Raw genomic sequence first — 24,167 nt, forward strand, 5'->3', positions numbered from 1 at the left:
ACATCCATCACAGTGAGTCTCCACCAGTGATGGAAGGCTAGAATGTCTTTTCTCTTCCCCTGCCGTCTTCTCCCGCGGTCAGGCTGTTGAAGTTGCCACGTTCCAGGCCGAGCCGGACGGTGAAAGGTCCGCAGCGGGTCTTCTGCCTCCACTTCAGAAGCAAGGATTTGCCAATCTCAGCAGTGAACTGCAGGACACAGGTTTTACATTTGTGCAAGCTGCTAGGCTGAGCTTCAAGTCATCATCAACGTATCTACTGAAGTATCTGCGGCATTCTAGCAGAGATGCCTCGCAGAGGATGTGCATTACACTCAACAATTGCAAAGCAAAGATTACATAAGATAAGAAATGGGAGCACAAGGGTCTAATTGGCCCCTCAAGACTGCTCTGCCATCCAATAAGAAAATGTTTGATCCAAACTTCTCATCAATAACATTTGCTTCTGCCGTCCCCACCCCCCTTAATTTGCCCCCTGCCCCGTGTACAAATCTGGCCTCTGACAAGTCTCACTGTGTGGTTGACTTGTAATTGGCCTCAAAGTAACCCAGTAATTCTCTCAGTTATAGAGGTGGTGAAGGTTGAATAAATAACGAATTCCAAATTAATTAAGCACAAGTACTGATACATTGGACTGGACCGAGCTCTATCGTGGCCTGCATTTCAGTGAGAATCCGTTGATGCCCGTCCTCTGATATAAATAATATTCAGTTTAATGCCTTGACATTCTTACAAAAAGTATTTTTACTGAAACGTTTATGGATTGCTTAATGTTACTAAACTAAATGCAGCAAAGAATGCAGAAAGAAAGAACATATGGTTATATTCAAAGGTATTTATTCACAAAATGCTGGAGTAACGCAGCAGGTCAGGCAGCATCTCAGGAGAGAAGGAATGGGTGACGTTTCAGGTCGAGACCCTTCTTCAGACTGATGTCAGGGGGCGGGACAAAGGAAGGATATAGGTGGAGACAGGAAGATAGAGGGAGAACTGGGAAGAGGGAGGGGAAGAGAGGGACAGAGGAACTATCTAACATTTGAAGTTCATACCGCTGGGCTGTAAGGTGCCCAAGCGACATATGAGGCGCTTTTCCTCCAATTTCCGTCCGGCCTCACTACGGCACTGGAGGAGGCCCATGACAGAAAGGTCAGACTCGGAGTGGGAGGGGGAGTTGAAGTGCTCGGCCACCGGGAGATTAGGTTGTTTACGGCGGACTGAGCGAAGGTGTTGATTGAAACGTTCGCTGAGCCTGCGTTCGGTTTCACCAATGTAAAGAAGTTCACATCTTTTGCAGCGGATACAATAGACGAGGTTGGAGGAGGTGCAGGAGAACGTCTGTCTCACCTGGAAAGGCTGTTTGGGTCCTTGGATGAAGCCGAGGGTGGAGGTAAAGCGACAGGTTTTGCATCTGCGGTTGCAGGGGAAAGTGCCCGGGGAGGGGGTGGTTTGGGTATGAATGCAAATGCCCAAGTCACAGGCTTCACAGTGGGAACTTACATGACATTTAGTCTTCCAATGGATCAGATATCTTACTTTATCTTCCAGATTGAGAACATTGTAGCAGTTTTTGAGGATTTCTGAAATAAGTTCGTCAAGCACTTTGTATATTTGGTTGGAATAAACCTGTGGTTTGTGCCAAGTGGGGTTATCGCATTCTCTGCATTTCTGCCGGCAGAGGCAAAGCAAAACAAATCCCTCCTTCTTTTTTACCAGGCAGTAATGAAACACCATAGTGGCAAGGGCTGAAGACCACGAAGTAACCCAGTAATTCTCTCAGTTTTCGAGGTGGTGAAGGTTGAATAAATAACGAATTCCAAATTAATTAAGCACAAGTACTGATACATTGGACTGGACCGAGCTCTATCGTGGCCTGCATTTCAGTGAGAATCCGTTGATGCCCGTCCTCTGATATAAATAATATTCAGTTTAATGCCTTGACATTCTTACAAAAAGTATTTTTACTGAAACGTTTTTGGATTGCTTAATGTTACTAAATTAAATGCAGCAAAGAATGCAGAAAGAAAGAACATATGGTTATATTCCATTACGCTGATGGATTACAGCAGTTTTGGAATATATTAGCTAGATAATTATGCAAATATTTCTACTGCTATCTATTTGAACCATAACATACCAGTGTAATTTTGGTTATGTTTTTGCCAGTTACCAATGGGCCAGAGCAGAATTTCAACCTCAAGCATACTTATTATCTTTATTAACTTTGATTGCAAATGCCCACTTCACAGGCTTCACAGAGGGAACTTTCATGAGGTTTAGTCTTCCGATGGTTCATTTTTCTTGCTATATCTGCCAGATTGGGAACACCATAGCAGTTTTTGAGGATTTTTGGAATAAGTCTGTCAAGCACTTGGTATATTTCGTTGGAATAAACCTGTGGTTTGTGCCAAATGGGGTTATCGCATTCTCTGCATTGCTGCCGGAGGAGACGAAGCAAAACGAATCCTTTCTTTTTTCCCAGGCGGTAATGAAACACCATAGTGGCACGGGATGAAGACCACGAATTTGAACAGCGACAGGTAAATCTGTTGAAGGTAAGAAGGGCAAGGTAGTTAGTGTTGTTGAAGAACATGTTATTCCATGCTTGAAATTCCCTCCAGCTGCTTCTGAGTGCATTTAGAACAGTTTTGTAATACGCGGTCACATCTGTGCCACGCCCAAGCATCAAGATGAAATCTGATGCTGGAAATTTGAAATCAAAGCAGAACATGTTAGAAACACTCGGCAGATCAGGCAGTATCTGTGGAGAGAAAATCCGTTTCAAGCTGATAACATTCCAGCATTTTCTGCATATGCATGAATTTACACATGAACATGTGTAACTCATAAACATTTACATAACTGTAACTCATAAGCATATGAAAAAGGCAACTGGATATGCCAGGCAATAATATTAATCATAGACCAACCACACAATACTAGTTCTGCTATAACTGTACCAGAAGCTGCTGATTCTTTAGAAGTCTCTGCATGGTTCATGGCTCTGCATGACCCAGACATGTCATGGAAATGGAAGAATATCACGGCCCAAAACAAATCTTAAACAGAAAGCGAAAGGAGGTCATCAGAAAGAAGGGTTGTTCATTTAAAGGCTACAAACACATTAGAGCTGCCACCAATCTTAAGGTGCAAACAGCTGAGAGCAAGATACACTGACTGTCCTTGACAAGAACAGTCCACCAAAGGCGGCACAGTGGCGCAACGGTAGAGTTGCTGCCTTACAGCGCTAGAGACCCGAGTTCGATTCCGACTACGGGGGTTGTCTGTAATGCCTTGCAAGCATGGCTGATCTATTTTCCCTCTCAACCCCATTCGTCCCAACCTTTGATACCTTACTAATCAAGAAGCTATCAACTTCCGCTTTTAAATTCTTTAGGAAACTGGGGTTCCCCTCTTCCATTATAGATGAGGTTCTCACTAGGGTCTCCTCAATATCCCGCAGCTCCGCTCTTGCTTCCCCTCCCCCTATTTGTAACAAGGACAGAATCCCCCTTGTCCTCACCTTCCACCCCATCAGCTGTCGCATACAACAAATTATCCTCCAACATTTCCGTCACTTCCAACGGGATCCCACTACTGGCCACATCTTCACCCCTTTCTGCTTTCCGCAGAGACCGTTCCTGCCATAACTCCCTGGTCCACCCGACCCTTCCCACCCAAACCACCCCCTCCCCAGGTACTTTCCCCTGCAACTGCAGGAGATGCAACACCTGTCCCTTTACCTCCCCCCTCGACTCCTTCCAAGGACCCAGTCTTTTCAGGTGAGGCAGAGGTTCACCTCCTCCAACCTCATCTATTGTATCCGCTGTTCCAGATGTCAACTTCTCTACATCGGCGAGACCAAGCGCAGGCTCGGCAATCGTTTCGCTCAACACCTCCGCTCAGTCCGTCTTAACCACCTGATCTCCCAGTGGCTCAGCATTTCCCCTCCCATTACCAATATGACCTTTCGGTCCTGGGCCTCCTCCATTGTCAGAGTGAGGCCCAGCCCAAATTGGAGGAACAGCACCTCATATTTTGCTTGGGTAGTTTACACCCCACTGGTATGAACATTAACTTCTCTAACTTCAGATAGTCCCTTCTTTCCCTCTCTATCCCCTCCCCCTTCCCAGTTCTCCCACTTGTCTTCGTGTCTCCGACTGCATCCTATCTTTGTCCCGCTCCCTCCCTTGACATCAGTCTGAAGAAGGGTCTTGACCCGAAACGTCACCCATTCCTTCTTTCCAGAGATGCTGCCTGACCCGCTGAGTTAATCCAGCATTTCGTGTCTACCTTCGATTTAAACCAGCATCAGTTTTTTTTTTTCCTACACATCTTTTAAAATACCCAATATCGGCCTCCACAGCCATCTGTGGCAATGAATTCCACAGATTCACCACCCACTGGGTGAAGAATTTCCTCATCTCCATTCTAAAGGTACATCCTTTTATTCTGGGGCTGTGTCCTCTGGCCCCAGACTCTCCTACAACTGGAAACATCCTCACTACATCCACTCTGTCTAGGCCTTACATTATTCAGTAGGTTTCAATGAGACCCCCCCCCCCCCCCCCCCTCCTCTCATCCTTCCGAACTCCAGCGAGTACAGACTAGAGCCATCAAATGCTCCTCACACGATAACCCAATATTTGCTAGGATCATTCTCACAAACCTCCTCTGGACCTTCTCTAATGCCAGCTTATCCTTAGAAGTGGGACTCATAACTGCTCACAACATTATAAAGCCACAACATTACATTTTTGATTTTATATTCTTGTCCTATTGAATGGAATGCCAACATTGCATTTGACTGATTTGACCTGCAAATTAACCTTTTAAGATTCCTAAACCAGTACTCCCAAGTCCCTTTGCACCTTTGATTTCTGAATCCTTTCCCCAGTTAGAAAGTTGTCTATGTGTTTATTCCTACTATTATATTATTGGCTAGCTCACCTTTATATTTCATCTTTTTTTTAACCTTGTTGCTGTTTTAGTTGCCTTCTGTGAGTTTTTAAAAGCTTTCTAATCCTCTAGCTTCCTTTCCTCTTCATCTTTGCCATGTTATATGCCTTCTTTTTTACTTGTATGCTATCTTTGATTTCCTTTGTTAGCCAAGGTCTCCTCATTCTCCCCTAGGTATGTTTCTTCCTCATTAGGATGAAAAGATCATGGGTCTTTCAAATTACTCCCAGAAACTCCTGCCATTGTTACTGCTAGGGTTGCCTTCCAATCAACTTTGGACAACTCCTCCCTCATGCCTCTGTAGTTACATTTACTCAACAGTAATACCAATACATCTGATTTCACTTCTCCCTCTCAAATGACAGGTTAAATTCTATCATATTATGATCATAGGCTCTTCGGAATTCCTTGTGTTTAAACTCCCTAGTCAAATCTGGTTCATTACACAAAACCAAATCCAGAATTGCCTTTTCCCTAGTGGGCTCCACCATGAATTTCTCTAAAAATTACAAATTCCTTCTCTTGGGATCCAATACCAACTTGATTTTTCCAGTCTGCCTGCATATTGAAACCCCCCATGACCACTATAACATTGCCTTTCTTACATGCCTTTTCTATCTCCTGATGTAATTTGTACCCAATATCCTAGCTAGTATTCAGAGGCTCGTATATAACTCCCATCATGGTCTTTTGGTCCTTTTTACCACATATATATATATTGGTAAATATATTGGTATTGGTCATCTATCCATGTTCTCCAGAGATGCTGTTTGACATGCTGAGTCATTCCAGCACTTTTTATCCTTCTTTGAACTTCTTTCTGGAAATGATACAGGATCAATGGTTTTGCTTTATATCTGAGATTGGTAGAGTTTTGCTAATCAAAGATACTGGGGAAAATAAGGTAAAAGTGGATATATGGAATTAGCTCATGGATCAGCTAAATCTCCATGAATGGTGGAACAAGTATTAAGTGACTGGCTGGCTTACTCCATCTCCTATATTCCTATGCACTGTAAAAACATCAAAAGATTAATGCAAAGAAACAAGTCTATGCTTGGCAGGTATATGAATATTCCGTAATTATTTTGAATGACATTCACATCTGATATTTTATTATTTGGATGAAGCTGAGGGGATTATCTGTATGCACTCATAAAAGTAACCATAATTATGTAATGCACTCCTATTATGAACATTTTCTATCAGGGAGAACATTTTGTCTCATTGCCATTTGCGTTCCACCTAAAAATGGATTGAGCATGGCAACGTGTTTGTGCAAAACATTATTTTTCATAATATAACCCATGTCAGTGTACATTTGGCCCCCAAATATGTAATACCTTACTTGGCAAATGATGATGTTATATAAATCTTCCAACCTTCTGCTCTTTTCCTAGCATCTAGTTTATCTTCAAGGCTGTAATTGAAATTCAGTGTCCACTGTTCTTCAATGTCCTCTTCTGCTATAGAGCTGGCGAAGTGAGTGAACCAAAGGTTTCTTCCAGAAGCTTCTGCCATTTTGTACTGTCTTGAAATATGTAAAGACCTAAAGATGTTAGATCAGATGGAAAGAGTATCAGTTCCCCAGACGTGTAGGAAAGAACTGCAGATGCTGGTTTAAATCAAAGGTACACAAAAGGTGGAGTAACACAGCGGGTCAGGCAGCATCTCTGGAGAGAAGGAATGGGTAACGTTTTGGGTCGAGACCCTTCTTCAGTCTGACTATCCCTTCGCTCCATGAACCTCAAACACACCATGAGGGTCATCCCACCCTCAAACAACCTTCCCCGAACATTATTAGGAGGTGATAGCAACCCACAGAAAATTTCCCCTCTGGTCTTCATGCATGTTGGTTGTTCTGAAGACTTGGATCAACTCAAAAGTGGCTCTCCCTGAATTCAAGAGGTATGCACACATCAACATATCACAAACCTGTCTTTGAAATTAAGGCACGTTCAACTGAGCCTAGAGGGTAGAAAGCTCTGACTCATGACATTGTTTTCCATGAACGATCAACTTCCTCACCCTATTGCCAAAATCCAACGGGAGTAACAGAATGAGTGACTGTTTTGATGGGCTTTCCCAAAAGTTGCTGCTGGATTCCTTGGAAGCAGCAAAAAAAACTCCCAAAATCTAATGGGTAAATTAAAAATGAAGCATTCTTTCAAATTAATTACATAGCACAATCAACTTCATATCTACCATTGGCTTTTATTTCAGCACAATGATGGCATATCCATTTTAATATGAACATAATTTGAATATCGTATTTGTAAGATTCCAAACTCATACTAGATCTGAAGCAACCTGTCTGAAGATTTATCTGATCTCTTTTTAAATCCTGACTGCTCGAGTTAGGAAGCTCAGCTCCAAGCTGAACCAGACAGGATATCACACATGTACATGGTGGACGTGCTCTCCAAATTGGGTTTTGGGGAGGGAATCTGGAAATGGAACCAACTGCTCTACACCGATATCTGTTGTGCAGTCTAAATCAATGGGTGGTAATCAGTTAGCTTCCCTGTCAGGTCTGGAGTCAGGCAGGGTTGCCCTCTCTGCCAGGTCTTGTTCGTCTGTTGTATAGAACCTTTTGCCGAGTCCATCAGGAAGGACGTGAGCATAAGAGGAGTGACATTGCCAGGCAGTGGGGGCACTCAGGTCAAAACTTCCCTGTACATGGACGATGTCGCCATCTTCTGCTCGGATCCAGGGTTGGTCCGCAGATTGATCAGCGTCTGCGACCAGTTTGAGTCGGCCACGGGAGCCAGGGTGAACCTCAGGAAGGACTAGGCCATGCTCGTTGGCAACTGGCCCGACCGATCTTCCGTCCCCTTCACCATCAAGCCTGACTTCATGAAGGTGCTGGGAATCTGGTTCGGGGGGGCTGGGGCGCGTGACAAGAATTGGCTGGAGCGGATAGCCAGGGTGGGGGAAAAACTGGAGTTGTGAAAGCAGCGCTCCCTGTCTATAACGGGGGAAAATGTGGTCATCAGGTGTGAGGTGCTCTCAGGGCTGCTGTACTTGGCACAAGTGTGGCCCGTCCCTCCCTCCTACGCCACGGGGATCACCCGGGCCGTCTTCCGCTTCATCTGGGAGTTGAGTATGGACCCGGTGCGACGAGCCACGATGCACAAGACGGCAGACAATGGGGGTAAAAGCGTGACAACGTCACCCTCACCCTGATGGCCACCTTCGTGTTTGGCTGCATCAGGCGGAGCGTAAAGCCAAGGCACGGGGGCACCAAGTGGCACTACTTGTTGAGGTTCTACTAGTCCCCAGTGTTGCGATGGATGGGCATGGATGTGCCAGTCAGCTGCACCATCTGCCATTCGTGGAAAGGTTCTTCCGGACCAACACCTTTGACCACAAGTCCATCGGGCAGTGGTCAGCATGGAACGTCCTGCAGGCTCTGCAGGGGAATGACTCCATGGATCCTGTGGCGTGGTTCCCAGAGCAGACTGCCCAGCTTGTCTGGCAAAATGACTCATTGTTAGAACTCACGAACAAGTACCAAGACCTGCCTTGGCTGGCGGTGAGGGGAGCCCTCCCAGTCAGATCCTTCCTGCACCGCCGGAACCTCACTACCAGCGCATGCTGCTCTCGGGACTGCTGCTATGAAAAGGAGATGGTTGCCCACCTCCTCGCAGAGTGTGGATTTGCAAAAAGAGTCTGGAGAGGTTTGCAAGGGTCCCATGTCACGATTCATGCCGAACAGCTCCATCACAGAGTACTCTGTGATTTACGGACTGTTCCCAGAGACGCATTCAGGGATGGACATCGAGTGCTGCTGCAAGGTCATTAACTCGGTGAAAGACACCCTTTGGTCTGCCCGAGCTTTGTTGACCTCCCAGCGGAGCGAGCTGCCCGTCAGGGAGTGTTGCCGACTGGCCCACTGCAGACTGCAGGAGTACGTGCTGAGGGATGCACTGAAGCTCGGTGCAGCCAACGCCAAGGCTCTGTTGAGGAAGACCACAGTCTAGGGTCTTCCCACTGCTGATCACTGGGGTGCAGGGTGTGGTGGAGACGCCCCTCAAAATAAGGGAAGAGATTTCACACCAGGGGGCCACATGAGTGGCAAGAGTGTGGGGGTAAAGTTGTGTGATTTGTGCAAACAGTATTCAATGTATGTGTAGTCCCCGGGAATGTTGGATGAATTTTTTGCACGGTTGCATAGTTTTGCACATATTTTTTATTGGAATAAAGTTTATTTTGATTTTTAGAAAAAGTGTGATAAAAGCCCCATCCATCATCTGGTTATGAACTTCCTCTTTGAAGTGCTATTTGCAATCTTTAACCAACATTTGACTACATAAACACTAGAAGAAATTAACTTTAACTGTAAAAATACAATTCAAGTTACGTAATAATTACATGGTTTCTATATTCAATTGATCGATTGCTGAAAATTGATTTATCAATTATGCAATTTGGTTTGGTGGTGAATAAATAGCAATTGAACTTTTCAGTTTCAGTTTTGTTTCAGTACAGGCTGTGTCCTTTGGTTTTTATTGGTGTTTGGAAAATTCAGACATTTCATTTTATTTCAAAAAGCTTAATTCAAGAGATACATCACATTTTGGTCACAATAAAGAACAATGAAAACAAAAGCCAAATTAATAACAATTACTGACTAACTTGAGCAATCCTGACATTCTCACAATGAGATCAGTCTACATTCTTCATGAGGATATTAATAGCTACAAGGAGTATTCTTAAGCAAAACGAATAACTTTAATTCTGTATGTTGATATTTCGCTCGCCTTTACGACTGAAAGCAAACAAAATAAGATTTTCCAGGTTTGCCTTCAAAGGTGTTCCTTCGGTTAAATCAATAGGATCAAGAAGGATCCTGACCCAAAACGTCGCCAATCCATGTTCTCCAGAGATGCTGCCTGACACGCTAAGTTACTCCACAACTTTGTACCTTTTTTTGAAAACTAGCATCTTGTGTCTCATTTGAAATAGCTGGTCATGCTGAAAGCAAGTGGAGAGGCAATTAAAATAGCCAATGGTGAGAGTGTTGGCGTGTGTAGGGTCGCACATGCTGCTTTCGATGGAGTTGGCACATTTGGATTTTTAAAAATAAGTTCACTGTACATTTTTCTCACAACTGAACCTGTGGGAGTGCATAACTGAGACTGCACCGGCAATGGAAGGGTTGGCTGGATCCCAAAGTGACGATGCTTCACTTTCTTTTGAAGGTAGACTTTGCAGAGAAGGGCTTAAAACAAGAACAGGAGCAGGCATTTGGATACTCAAGCATGGCTCCTGGCTTAGCTGTTTCTCAGCTTCATTATCTTGTCTACCCTTTAATACATTTATCCAGTCTGTCAGCCTCAGTTTTTGGATATTTCAGCCAGCACAACTTTAGTTCTGGATAAGGATTTATTGCCACTTCAATCTGCCATTTGTGGTAATATTGCTTCAAGATATTTCTAAAAAGTACCCTTAGTACTAGTAGAGTGGATAAGGGAGAACCAGTCGATGTGTTATATCTGGACTTTCAGAAGGCCTTCGACAAGGTCCCACATAGGAGATTGGTGTACAAACTTAAAGCACACGGTATTGAGGGTTCAGTGTTGAGGTGGATAGAAATTTGGTTGGCGGACAGGAAGCAAACAGTAGGAATAAACGGGTCCTTTTCGGAATGGCAGGCAGTGACTAGTGGGGTACCGCAAGGCTCAGTGCTGGGACCCCAGTTATTTACAGTGTATATTAATGATTTGGATGAGGGAATTGAATGCAACATCTCAAAGTTTGCAGATGACACGAAGCTGGGTGGCAGTGTTAGCTGTGAGGAGGATGCTAGGAGGCTGCAGAGCGACTTGGATAGATTGGGCGAGTGGGCAAATGCATGGCAGATGCAATATAATGTGGATAAATGTGAGGTTATCCACTTTGGCGGCAAGAACAGGAAAGCAGAGTATTACCTGAATGGTGACCGATTAGGAGAGGGGGAGATGCAACGTGACCTGGGTGTCATGGTGCACCAGTCATTGAAAGCAAGCGTGCAGGTGCAGCAGGCAGTGAAGAAGGCGAATGGTATGTTGGCATTCATAGCAAGAGGATTTGAGTTTAGGAGCAGGGAGGTTCTACTGCAGTTGTACAGGGCCTTGGTGAGACCGCACCTGGAGTATTGTGTGCAGTTTTGGTCTCCTAATCTGAGGAAAGACGTTCTTGCCTTAGAGGGAGTACAGAGAAGGTTCACCAGATTGATCCCTGGGATGGCGGGACTTTCATATGAAGAAAGACTGGATAGACTAGGCTTGTACTCGCTGGAATTTAGAAGACTGAGGGGGGATCTTATAGAAACATATAAAATTCTTAAGGGGTTGGAGAGGCTAGATGCGGGAAGATTGTTCCTGATGTTGGGGGAGTCCAGAACCAGGGGTCACAGCTTAAGGATAAGGGGGAAGTCTTTTAGGACCGAGATGAGAAAACATTTCTTCACACAGAGAGTGGTGAGTCTGTGGAATTCTCTGCCACAGAAGGTAGTTGAGGCCAGTTCATTGGCTATATTTAAGAGGGAGTTAGATGTGGCCCTTGTGGCTAAAGGGATCAGGGGGTATGGAGAGAAGGCAGGTACAGGTTACTGAGCTGGATGATCAGCCATGATCATATTGAATGGCGGTGCAGGCTCGAAGGGCCGAATGGCCTACTCCTGCACCTATTTTCTTTGTTTCTATGTTTGCTGGCATTGGCAGTCAGTTTATAAGCCCGGGAATTTGAGAGAGTTGTTATCTAGTCCTATGCCACCTCTCTCCTAGTTGGCAGTCGTGATGGGATTTAGAGCCAAGACTCCTCTTTTTGGATCATTGATTTCACTCTTATTTTGTGCACAAAATGGCTGGGGCATGTAGCATTAATGGGTTACTGGGTGTCCTGAACAAATGCCGCTAAGTAGGTGAAAAACGCGTCTGGATTATTGCGAAGCTGATTAATAATCAAATTTGTAGTTTATGATACAGATGCCTGTAGAGATCACAGCAGCAACATTATTGTATTATTTTCTCCTGCAATATTGTGAAGCTGATCAGAACCCTGACAGACATGAAACCGATGGAGAAAATGATGGTTTGGGAAATCGCATGGGGAGACGACTTTGAATCATCAGTTTGTCTGACCACCGCCACCCCTTCCATCCCACACATCATGCACATTGATCTAATTCCCATGCCACAGTTGCTCCATGGTCCCACGAGGAATGGGCTCATCATGCAGGGAGCAGTATTTTTTTAAATTTTTATTAATTTTATTTAAATTTTAACAAAACAAATACATGTATGAACTCATAGTACGCGATGGTACCTACATTATAAATTCGATTATACATTTTAAATTCGATTATACCTGTATTGTTCTGTATTATCTCCCCACCCACACACCCCCCCTCCCCCCCACCCCCCAGTTAGAAAAAAGAGGAAAAAGGAGAAGAAGAAAGATAAAGAAATAAAAATAAAAAAAGGAAAGAAAGAAAGAAAGAAGAAAGAAGGAAACCTGGAGACAAGAAGGAAACACTTCCGGCTAATTTCTTATTAAATTCTTTTTAGGGGTATCAAAACAATCCTAAAATTAAATATTTCCAATTCTTAATCCTAGTTTTAAAGTGAATGGGTTCCAAAGTTTCAAAAAGAAATCATATTTATTTCTCAGATTATAAGTAGCTTTTTCTAATGGGATACAACTACGCATTTCTGCATACCATCTTGCAATTCTTATTTCATTGTGATCTTTCCAAGTGACCGCCACACATTTTTTTGCTATTGCTATTGCTATTTTGAGAAATCTTTCCTGATATTTATCTAAAATTAATCTTGGTAATATTCCTTTAGTATCTCCCAATAAAAACAACCTTGAATCCAATGGTATGGTCTTATTCATCAATTGTTCCAAAAAGTTTTTTAGGTCTTTCCAAAAAGGAGTTACCTTAGGACATGCCCATGTGGAGTGTAAAAAAGTACCCACATCCTGGTTGCATCTAAAACAAATTTCAGGTAAATTTGGATTTAAATTGTTTAATTTTTTCGGAGTTAAATATAGTTGATGTAAAAAATTGTATTGTACTAAACTATATCTCACATTAATAGTATTTTTCATACTTTCTAAACACAATCTTTCCCAACTTGGTTCATCAATGCTAATATTCAGATCTGTTTCCCATCTTTGTCTTGATTTTTGAATTCCTGTCTTTGGACTAGATTTTTGTAACAATTTATACATTGAAGATATAAATTTTTTAGTTCCCTTGCCCTGAATCAGGTATTCAATTCCTTTAATTTGAAATAAAAACATTGAATTACCTAACTTTTCCCTTAAAAAAGATTGTAATTGATAATAGAAAAAAATACTATTCCCTGGAATTTGATATTTGTTTCTCAATTGAGAAAATGTCAAAAAATTATTTCCTTCGTAGCAATCTCCCATATGTTTAATACCCTTCTGTTCCCAGACTTGTAATATTTGATTATTCCAAGCAAACGGCAGTAATCTATTTTTTACTAATGGAGTTTTAGCTGTTAGAAAAAATCTTTTATCATTAGTTTTAACTGTTTTCAACAATATATTAATTAAATGTTTTAGCAAAGGTGACTCTTGATCCTTAACTAATAGCTTTGCTTCCCATTTATAGATAAATTCTTCTGGGCATAGTTCTTTTATTTTATCCATTTCAATTTTAACCCATGCTGTTTTTCCACCCTCTTGATAAAAGGATGAAATAAAACTCATTTGTGCTGCCAGATAGTAATTTTTAAAATTTGGTAATTGCAGTCCACCTAATTCAAATTTCCATGTTAATTTTTCCATAGACACTCTTGGCATTTTACCTTTCCAAAATAAATTTCTCACAATTTTATTCAATTCTTGAAAAAAATTATTTGGTAAAGGTATAGGCAGTGTTTGGAATAAATACTGTAACCTCGGAAAAATATTCATCTTAATACAGTTCACTCTCCCTAGCAATGTAATTGGAAGATTCATCCATTTCTTCAAGTCCTCCTCAATTTTTTTAATTAGTGGTTTATAATTTAGTTTATACAGATTATTTAACTTATTATCTACTTTAACCCCTAGGTACTTCATGCCTTCTTTTTGCCATTTAAACTGACTTTCTCTTTTACTGATCATAATTACCTTCAGAAAGAGGCATTATTTCAGTTTTATCTTTATTAATTTTATATCCTGATACTTTCCCATATTCTTCCAGTCTGAAATATAATTTTCTTAAGGATTCCAATGGTCTAGTAAGACAAATTAAAACATCATCTGCAAATAAAGTAATTTTGTGATTTTCCTGATTAACTTTAAATCCTTCAATGTCTAAATCTGATCTTATTAGCTCTGCCAGAGGTTCAATAGCCAATACAAATAAAGCCGGTGACAAGGGACATCCCTGTCTACTAGATCTTTCCAAATTAAATGATTGAGAAGATTGGCCATTTGTCACCACTTTGGCTTTAGGTTGTTTATAAAGAGCTTTTACCCAGTTAATGAAACCATTTCCCAATCCGTACTTCTCTAATACTTTAAATAAAAAATCCCATTCTAACCTGTCAAACACCTTTTCAGCATCTAAAGCAATTGCTACGCTCAATTCCTTTCTTTTCTGTGCTAAATGTAAAATACTTATAAATCTTGCTACATTAGCAGATATTTTCCTTTTTTTGACAAATCCAGTTTGGTCCTCTTTAACCAGCTTCGTCATTATGTGACTGGATCCTGGACTTCCTGCTGGAACGACCGCAGGCAGTGAGAATGGGCCCGCACCTGTCCTCCACTATCACCCTGAGTACCGGCACACCACAGGGCTGTGTTCTGAGCCCCATGCTCTACTCCCTCTTCACACACGACTGTGTTCCTGCATTCGACACCAACACCATTGTCAAGTTTGCAGATGACACAACGGTGATCGGGCTGATCACCAACGGGGATGAAACAAACTATAGAGCGGAGGTGCAGAACCTGGAGGACTGGTGCTCGGATAACAACCTGTCCCTAAATACCACCAAGACCAAGGAGTTGATCATCAACTTCCGTAGGTCACATAACGGGGAATATGCCCCGATCTCTATCAACGGGGACAGTGTGGAGAGAGTGTCCAGCTTCAAGTTTCTGGGCACTCACATTTCGGAGGACCTAACATGGTCCAATAACACTGCTGCGCTGGTCAAGAAGGCACAACAAAGTCTGTTCTACTTAAGAACACTGAAAAAGTCTGGTCTACCCCAACAGCTGCTGACGACCTTCTACCGCTGCACCATAGAGAGCATCCTAACGCATGGCATCCCTGTGTGGTACCTCAGCTGCACGGAGGCAGAAAGGAAAGCTCTACAGCGGGTAGTCCATAGAGCTCAGAGGGCCATCGGAACACAGCTACCAGACTTGGAGGGCATCTACAACACACGATGCCTCAGAAAAGCCACCAGCATCCACAAAGACTCTTCACACCCCTGCAACAGTCTGTTCGAACTCCTTCCATCGGGCAGACGATAAAAGGCCTTCTATGCCCGCACCTCCAGACTCAGGAGCAGCTTCATCCCCAGGGCCATAGCTGCTATGAACCGGTCCTGCTGAGCCGGATGGCCACAACGCATAGATCAACTTGCACTTTACCCTGTCCAAATTATTTATCTTAATTTCATCCTTTTCAGATTCAGAATGGTACAGATTAGTGTAGAATTGCTTAAATACCTCATTGATTTCTCTAGGTTTATAAGTAATAATGTTCTGATCTGTTCTAATTGAATTTATTGTTCTTGATATTTGTTCTTCTTTCAGTTGCCATGCCAATACCTTGTGCGCTCTTTCTCCTAATTCATAATATCTTTGGTTAGTTTGTAATATTAGTTTTTCTGTTCTGTAAGTATGTAAAGTATTGTATTGAAATTTTTTATTTGCAAGTTGTGTTTTTTTCGTATCTGAAGAAGTTTTCTGTAAGTCTTTTTCTAATACGGTGATTTCTTTTTCTAATCTTTCAGATTCCTTCCTATAGCCTTTCTTTATCTTAGATGAGTAGCTTATAATTTGGCCTCTCAAATAAGCCTTCATTGCATCCCATACAATAAATTTATCATCAACTGAATTTAAATTTGTTTCCAAAAATAATTCAATTTGTCCTCGAATAAAATCACAAAAGTCTTGCCTTTTCAATAGTAAAGAGTTGAGTCTCCATCTATAGACTGACTGTTCTTTATCTGGCATCGTAATTTTCATTAATAATGGTGAGTGATCTGATAACAATCTAGCCTTGTAATCTATTTGTATTATTCTACCCCTTAATTGAGCTGAAATCAAAAATAGATCTATTCTAGAATATGTATCATGTCTATTGGAATAAAAGGAGTAGTCTCTTTCCCTGGGATGGCTTTTCCTCCAAACATCTATTAAATTTAAATTTTCCATGAAATTCAAGGTTGTCTTCGCTGCTCTTGTCCTTGTCGTTGTCCTTGATGATCTATCCATTACTGGATCTAAACAAAAATTGAAATCTCCCCCTATCAATATATTTTCATGTGCTTCCGCCAGATTTAAAAAGGTACCCTGCACAAACTTCTCATCATCTATATTTGGTGCATATATATTCATTAAGGTCCACAATTCTGAGAAAATTTGACAATGTACCATTACAAATCTACCTACTGGGTCACTTACAATATTTTGTATCTTAATTGGTAGCGTTTTCTTAAATAAGATAGCAACCCCTCTTGCTTTTGAGTTAAAAGAAGATGCGACCATACTTCCTACCCAATCTCTCTTTAACTTTTGATGCTCTTTTTCCGTTAGATGTGTTTCTTGCAAGAAAGCTATATCTACTTCCAATTTTTTCATCTGTGTAAAATTCTCTTCCTTTTTATCGGTCCATTTAACCCATTCACATTATAGCTTAAAAATTTTAATGTATTATCCATTCATTCCTTTTTTTTTTTTTTTCCTTTTCCTTTTTTTTTCCCCTTTTTCCTTACCTTGATACCTCTTCCGGTATTTACATTGTGCCGTATTTCAGTGTGCTCCCCTCCATAGTCCAGGTATAAAAACAGAAAAGAAATAAGAAAGATAGAGAAATAGACCCTCCCTCTAATGTTGTTAATAAATAGATTAGCAACGTTACCCCCCTCTATTATACGAGGTGTGGTCTGCACCACACTTGTGCCCATGATTATGGTGGAGCATCCACATTCTCCAACCCCCCCGATATATCAAGTACTTCTAAAAATTAACAATCCTTAATACAGTTAATCCCCTCTATAGTATACAGATATTATTAATAATCAATCATTCATGAATCTTCTTAAGCATTTCTCGATGGCAATTCTTCCGCATACTCTTCTGCTTTGACAAAGTCTTTAAAAAAATTATTTTCTCCAGTGTTGATCATAATCTTCAAAGTAGCTGGATGCAGTAAAGTAAACTTATAGCCTTTCTTCCATAGAATATTTTTGGCCTTATTAAAAAAAAAAAATCTGCTCAACAAGGCATTACTGATGTCTGGGTAAAAGATTATTTTAGTGCCTTCATGTTCTATTGGTTTTCCCTCTCTTATATTATTCCCGACTGTTTTGAAAACCAATTCTCGATCTTGGTATCTTAAAAATTTAATCAACACAGATCTTGGCTTTTGATTAGCCGAGGGTTTCGGTCTTACAGCCCTATGTGCTCTTTCTATTTCCATCCGACCTTGTTTATCTATTCCCAGAGTGGTCACTATCCAATCTTGAAAAAAGTTAATTGGGTCTTCCCCCTCCACTCCCTCTGGCAAACCAACAATTTTAACATTATTTCTCCTGCGATAGTTTTCCAAGGCATCCAACTTCTCCGCCGTCTTTTTGCTTTCAATTGCTGCTGCAGTAATACTGTCTTCATTTTTTTCCACTCTAGATTTTAACATTTCATTTTCCATTTGCATATTATCCACTTTATTTGTCACTGTTTGAAATTTCTCCTCCATTTTTTTCAAAGTCTTACGAAATTTCTTGTTATCTCTCCTCATTAATTTGTTATCTCCTTCAATTTTCTTAAGCCTGTTAATAATTTCTTGAAGCATCGTTTTCATATTAGTCTCTGTATCTTCTTGCTTTTCTTCTTCCTCCTCATTTCCACTTCCACTGCTAGTGGAGTCTCCCGTTACCTCATCGTCACTCGAGTCCGAAACTCCAGACACAACATCAGCAGCCTCTCGGCAAACAGTGGGCCTTTTTGGTAACTCACGGCGACTCTCTCGTATTTTGACCCGAGTCAAAGAGCGCTTGCTGGGAGTAGTAGACTCCAGCTTCATACCGGAGCCCTCCCCAGACTCACCGCCTGCCGAGGGGTCACCAAATCTAGTCCCCTGCTCCATCAGAGCTGTGGGCCTACCTTCGATTTTTTTTCTTGATTCCTTTGCTTGCTTCTGTGGCAGTTGTACTCCTCCTTTTACTTTCTTGGAAGGCATCCGTACGTTCTGTATACTTTCTGATTCAATTTAAAGTACTTGATTCCTTTAGTTCATCTTTTTTTTAGCAGTTTAGGGCTTTGTTTTCGGGAGTGCTGAAAAGTTATGTCTACTCAGCCAAGCATTGGACACGCCCCCCCGGGAGCAGTATTAATAAGGACTAGACGAAGTGGACCCATTGGGCCCAAACCACTCCTGCATTGGTGCAGCACCCTCTCCTTCCCCAATCCCCCTCTCCCTCTCCCTCTTACCCTCCCCCCTCCCACCCTTCCCCCTCCCTCCCACCTCCCTGCCTCCTTCTCCCCGCCCCCCTCCCGGGATCAACCGCCTCCCGGCCCGGGCGGCCACCATTGTTGGAGGGGGGGGGGAGAGTCCTGTCCCATCCCGGTGCGGGGATGTTTAGCGGTAGACGGCAGCGGCTCACCAACTGTTGCTGAGCCGCTGGACTCTGGGCGGCGTGGGGAAGGCACTGAGCCGGCTGGGGAGAGGAGGGGGGTTGGGGGAGTCGAGTGCAGGCCAGCACAAGGCCCAGGCCGCGGCCTCCACCTCCTCCAGCCTCACCCCCCGCTGCTGCTACTGCCTCCTTTCCCCTTGGCCCACCTCAGGCTCGCGGTTACCCGGTCACGTCCAGCCCCAGGCTCCAGCTGCTTTTCCTGGCACCAGGCCTGGCTCTCCCGCCCTGAAGTGACAGGCGGCCGAGCCCTGCTGAATGGGCCCCAACTGCGCATGCGCAGACACGTTTGTTCTGCGCACGCACGGATGCGGCGGCCATCTTACGTAAGTACCAGATCAACGGGGCCCCAACTGCGCATGCGCATTTAAAAAAAATTAAAAATGTGAATAACTTTAAAAATATAACACCGATTTCAATGAAACTTCTTCCATAGGACCACGGGACAACGGTGATTGTAAGCATAACATTGTCGCACTATTGTTTACCGTTTTGAACAACAAGAACAAACGAGAGTTTAGTGTATAGACTAGCACAAGTGTGCCCGTTGGGCCCGTCCTCGTAGGGTTTCCATTGTAACCGGGAAGGGAGTGGGGGGGAGGGAAGGGGGAGGGAGGAGGGAGGTGTGGAGGGGAGGGGGAGGGGGGAGGGGAGGGGGGAAGGGAGGAGGGAAAGGGGGGAGGGAGAGGGGAGGGAAAGGGGGGAGGGAGAGGGGAGGGAGGGGGGTAGAGGGGAGGGGGGAGGGAGGGGGACCTCCCCTTTTCCCAGTACCCCTCTTTCCCCGTTGGGCCCGTCCCCGTAGGGTTTCCATTGTAACCGGGAGGGGGGGAGGGAGGGTGGAAGGAGGGGGGAGGGGAAGAGGGATGGAAGGGTGGAGGGAGGGGGGAGGGAGTGGGGGAGGGTGGGATGGAGGGAAGGAGGGAGGGGGGGAGTTAGGGGCTGAGTGGTGATGGAGGTTGGGATTGAGGGGGGAGGGAGGGGGGGAGGGAGTGGGGATGGAGGTGGGAAGGAGGGGGGAGGAAGGGGTTGAGGGGGGAAGTGGGACCTCCCCTTTTCCCAGTACCCCTCTTTCCCCCACCACTAAGCCCCCTCCGCAACGACCCCTGTTGTCCCCCTCCCCAGTCCCCATTCTCAGACCCCCCCCCATTCTCTCTCTCCCCCAGACACACTCTCAGTGCTTTTTTCGAAACACTTGCCCCGGTGGCCCACGTGCATAGGGGCCCAATGCTGATCTGTGTATGTTAAGTGACTTCCAATAAAAAAAAATACTTTAAAAAAAGATAAGTGCTTTTTAAGTGCTTGTTTTGAAACATTCGCGATCTGTTAGTGGTGCTTTTCGAAACAATGTAGCACCCATCTCAAACAAGCATTGGGAGGATGGGAGGGAGGGAAGGGGATGGAGGGAGGAGGGAGGAGTGGAGGGAGGAGGGGAGGGAGGGGGGGAAGGGGAGGGGGGGGAAGGGGGGGAAGGGGGAGGGAGAGGGGAGGGAGGGGGGATGGGATGGGGGAAGGGGGGAGGGAGGGGGACCTCCCCTTTTCCCAGTACCTCTCTTTCCCCGTTGGGCCCGTCCTCGTAGGGTTTCCATTGTAACCGGGAGGAGGGGAGGGAGGGAGGAGGGAGGTGTGGAGGGAGGAGGGGAGGGGGAGGGAGGGGGGAGGGGGGAGGGAGAGGGGTAGGGGGGAGGGGGAGGGGGGAGGGGAGGGGGAAGGGGAGGGAGGGGGACCTCCCCTTTTCCCAGTACCCCTCTTTCCCCGTTGGGCCCGTCCCCGAGGGGTGAGGGAGGTGGGGAGGGATGGGGAGGGAGTTGGGGAGGAGGGGGGGAGGGAGTGGGGATGGAGTGGGGAGGAAGGGGTTGAGGGGGGAAGGGGGACCTCCCCTTTCTTTTTTCGAAACACTTGCCCCGGTGGCCCACGAGCATAGGGGCCCCATGCTGATCTGTGTATGTTAAGTGACTTGCAATAAAAAACACAACTTTAAAAAACAATCAGCTGCTTTTCGCAACAATGTTGAACCCATCTCACACAAGCATTGTGACGTCACAAGCTGAAGACCTTGAAAAAAAAGGTTAAAAATAAAAAGATGTAAATTTGTAAAGAGTAGACACCCAATAGCAGCTGCTTGTCCATTGTGACATCACACGCTGAAGGGGGGGGGGGAAGGGGGGTCAGCTCGAGCTCATCTCACAGGGGCATTGTGACATCACACGCTGAAGACTAAATCCGCACCGCAGCGCCCCCCTGAAAAGGGAGGGGGGGGGGGGCAGCGCTTTAAAACCTCTGTAACTTAAAAAATACGCGACCAAATTAAGTGAAAATATCACGGCCGAGCGAGCGCGAGATTGGCGATTGAGGCGGTGCGAAAATCGTCGCGCTACTGTTCGCCTTTTTTCCGCAATCGATGTTACGTACGGGGGAGGGAGGGAGGAGGGGAGCGGAGGGGGAGGGAGGGGGGAGGGGAGGGGGGAGGGGAGGGGGGAAGGGGGGGATGGGGGAGGGAGAGGGGAGGGAGGGGGTAGGGAGGAGGGAGGGGGGAGGGATGGAGGGGAGGGGAGGGGGGAGGTAGGGGGTAGGGGGGGAGGGAGGGGGAGGGAGGGGGAGGGGAGGGGGGAGGAAGGGGGACCTCCCCTTTTCCCAGTACCCCTCTTTCCCCGTTGGGCCCGTCCTCGTAGGGTTTCCATTGTAACCGGGAGGAGGGGAGGGAGGGAAGGTGGAGGGAGGGAGGAGGGAGGTGTGGAGGGAGGAGGGGAGGGGGAGGGAGGGGGGAGGGGAGGGGGAGGGAGGGGAGGGAGGGGGGGAGGGGGGGAGGGAGAGGGGGGGTGAGGGGGAGGGAGGGGGGAGGGAGGGGGAAGGGGGGAGGGGAGGGGGGAAGGGGGGAGGGGAGGGGGAGGGGTGGGGAAGGGGAGGGAGGGGGTTAGGGGGGGAGGGGGAGGGAGGGAGGGGAGTGGGGGAGGGGTGAAGGGGGGAGGGGGGAGGGAGAGGGGTAGGGGGGGAGTGGGGAGGGAGGGGGACCTCCACTTTTCCCAGTACCCCTCTTTCCCCGTTGGGCCCGTCCTCGTAAGGTTTCCATTGTAACCGGGAGGAGGGGAGGGAGGGAAGGGGGAGGGAGGGAGGAGGGAGGTGTGGAGGGAGGAGGGGAGGGGGAGGGGGAGGGGAGGGGGGAAGGGGGGAGGGAGAGGTGAGGGAGGGGGGTAGGGGGGGAGGGAGGGGGAGGGGGAGGGGAGGGGGGAAGGGGGAGGGAGGGGGACCTCCCCTTTTCCCAGTGCCCCTCTTTCCCCGTTGGGCCCGTCCCCGTAGGGTTTCCATTGTAACTGGGAGGCGGGGAGGGAGGGAAGGGGGAGGGAGGGAGGAGGGAGGTGTGGAGGGAGGAGGGGAGGGGGAGGGAGGGGGGGAGGGGAAGGGGAAGGGGGGGGGAGGGGGGAGGGAGAGGGGTAGGGGGAGGGGGGGAGGGGAGGGGGAAGGGGAGGGAGGGGGAGGAGGAGGGGGAGTTCAACGAGATCTGGGTGTCCTAGTGCATCAGTCAATGAAAGGAAGCATGCAGGTACAGCAGGCAGTGAAGAAAGCCAATGGAATGTTGGCCTTCGTAACAAGAGGAGTTGAGTATAGGAGCAAAGAGGTCCTTCTACAGTTGTACCGGGCCCTGGTGAAACCGCACCTGGAGTACTGTGTGCAGTTTTGGTCTCCAAATTTGAGGAAGGATATTCTTGCTATGGAGGGCGTGCAGCGTAGGTTAATTCCCGGAATGGCGGGACTGTCGTATGTTGAAAGGCTGGAGCGATTGGGCTTGTATACACTGGAATTTAGAAGGATGAGGGGGGATCTTATTGAAACATATAAGATAATTAGGGGATTGGACACATTAGAGGCAGGAAACATGTTCCCAATGTTGGGCGAGTCCAGAACAAGGGGCCACAGTTTAAGAATAAGGGGTAGGCCATTTAGAACGGAGATGAGGAAGAACTTTTTCAGTCAGAGAGTGGTGAAGGTGTGGAATTCTCTGCCTCAGAAGGTAGTGGAGGCCAGTTCGTTGGATGCTTTCAAGAGAGAGCTGGATAGAGCTCTTAAGGATAGCGGAGTGAGGGGGTATGGGGAGAAGGCAGGAACAGGGTACTGATTGAGAGTGATCAGCCATGATCGCATTGAATGGCGGTGCTGGCTCGAAGGGCTGAATGGCCTACTCCTGCACCTATTGTCTATTGTCTATTGTCTATTGACTCATTTTCCAGGCCTTTATGCTTTCTAAGCAGCCAAATTACATTCCTGCAGAAATATTTCTCATTAAACAGAGTGGGGAATGTAGGTAAAAGTCACACATTGGCAAAAGAATTATAATTGAAAATTATGAAAGATAAAATGTCCTTACCTTTCACTTTGCCGTTTCTTCCAACACAAGGAAACAATTAAATCTGTATGCAAATTTCCGTGGCTCTATAACAAATTGGATTGTTTTGTTCTGGAGAGGAGTTGCTCTCTTTTCAAAATATATCCAGGAAGCGGAATCGTAATAAATGCTAGACTAAGTTTCACTTTGCTTACGTCATTTCCAAGAAATCACATGACAGTAAACTTTGAGCAATATTTACAGTTGATTGGACTTTAAATTGCAATTGTAAAAAGGATAACTTTAGCAAAATCTAATCTAATCATCCCAGTGGGAAATTAATGGATAGGATTTTGCACTTTGTTTGACTTTTTCTTAGCATTGGTGGAAAATGAAACTGGATGTTAAGTAAATAGATTAGTTTGGAGTTGCCATTAATATCGCATATTCCATCTGTGTACTCTGTAGCATTTGGTTAGAAATTCTATAGCATAACTCCCAAAACAGGTGATGTATAGTTGATAATGGTACAAGTTGATTATCAACTTTTCCTGGAGCAATACTAATGTTCTATTTCCATGTGTCTGTCAGACAAAACACAAAATGCTGGAGTAACTCAGCGGGACAGGCAACATCTCTGGAGAGAAGGAATGGGTGATGTTTCGGGTGGAGATGTTCTTTAGACTGCCTCTCAGGCATTTGACTCTTGGATTTTCAGCAAGTTTATTTTCTGGCAAAATATGTGCCTAATAATATCAACAGTGTATAACACAACAATTTTCTGCAGTGAGAATTTTAAATTCTTATTTATCTACGGGACTTCCGTCCATGCTTTGCGCTCAGTGTGATGCATGATCTCATCTGATCTTAAATAACGCCTCACATGTCTGCCTAGATACTGTAGCTTTATCTGTGAAATACAAAGGCACACTCATCTTCCTAGCCCCAGTATTACTCCTGGTTGCATGCCTAAGGGAGGTACTGCTGCATAAATATCTTATACAGCTGCATAAGGG

At 45.2% G+C, this 24,167-nt stretch overlaps 1 protein-coding gene across 1 annotated transcript; it reads right to left on the reverse strand.

The window, feature by feature from the left end:
• Positions 1-1,723: 1,723 nt before the first annotated feature.
• On the reverse strand, positions 1,724-23,319 carry LOC144599128 (receptor-transporting protein 3-like). Its single transcript, XM_078409854.1, has 3 exons — positions 23,194-23,319; positions 6,302-6,502; positions 1,724-2,540 (listed from the first exon to the last, which is right to left on the reverse strand). The coding sequence occupies exons 2-3, from the start codon at positions 6,472-6,474 to the stop codon at positions 2,213-2,215; spliced, it is 501 nt and encodes a 166-aa protein (XP_078265980.1). The 5' UTR covers positions 6,475-6,502; positions 23,194-23,319; the 3' UTR covers positions 1,724-2,212.
• Positions 23,320-24,167: the final 848 nt, after the last annotated feature.

This window comes from Rhinoraja longicauda, chromosome 13, assembly GCF_053455715.1.
Source record: "Rhinoraja longicauda isolate Sanriku21f chromosome 13, sRhiLon1.1, whole genome shotgun sequence".
Classification (NCBI taxonomy): Eukaryota; Metazoa; Chordata; class Chondrichthyes; order Rajiformes; family Arhynchobatidae; genus Rhinoraja; species Rhinoraja longicauda.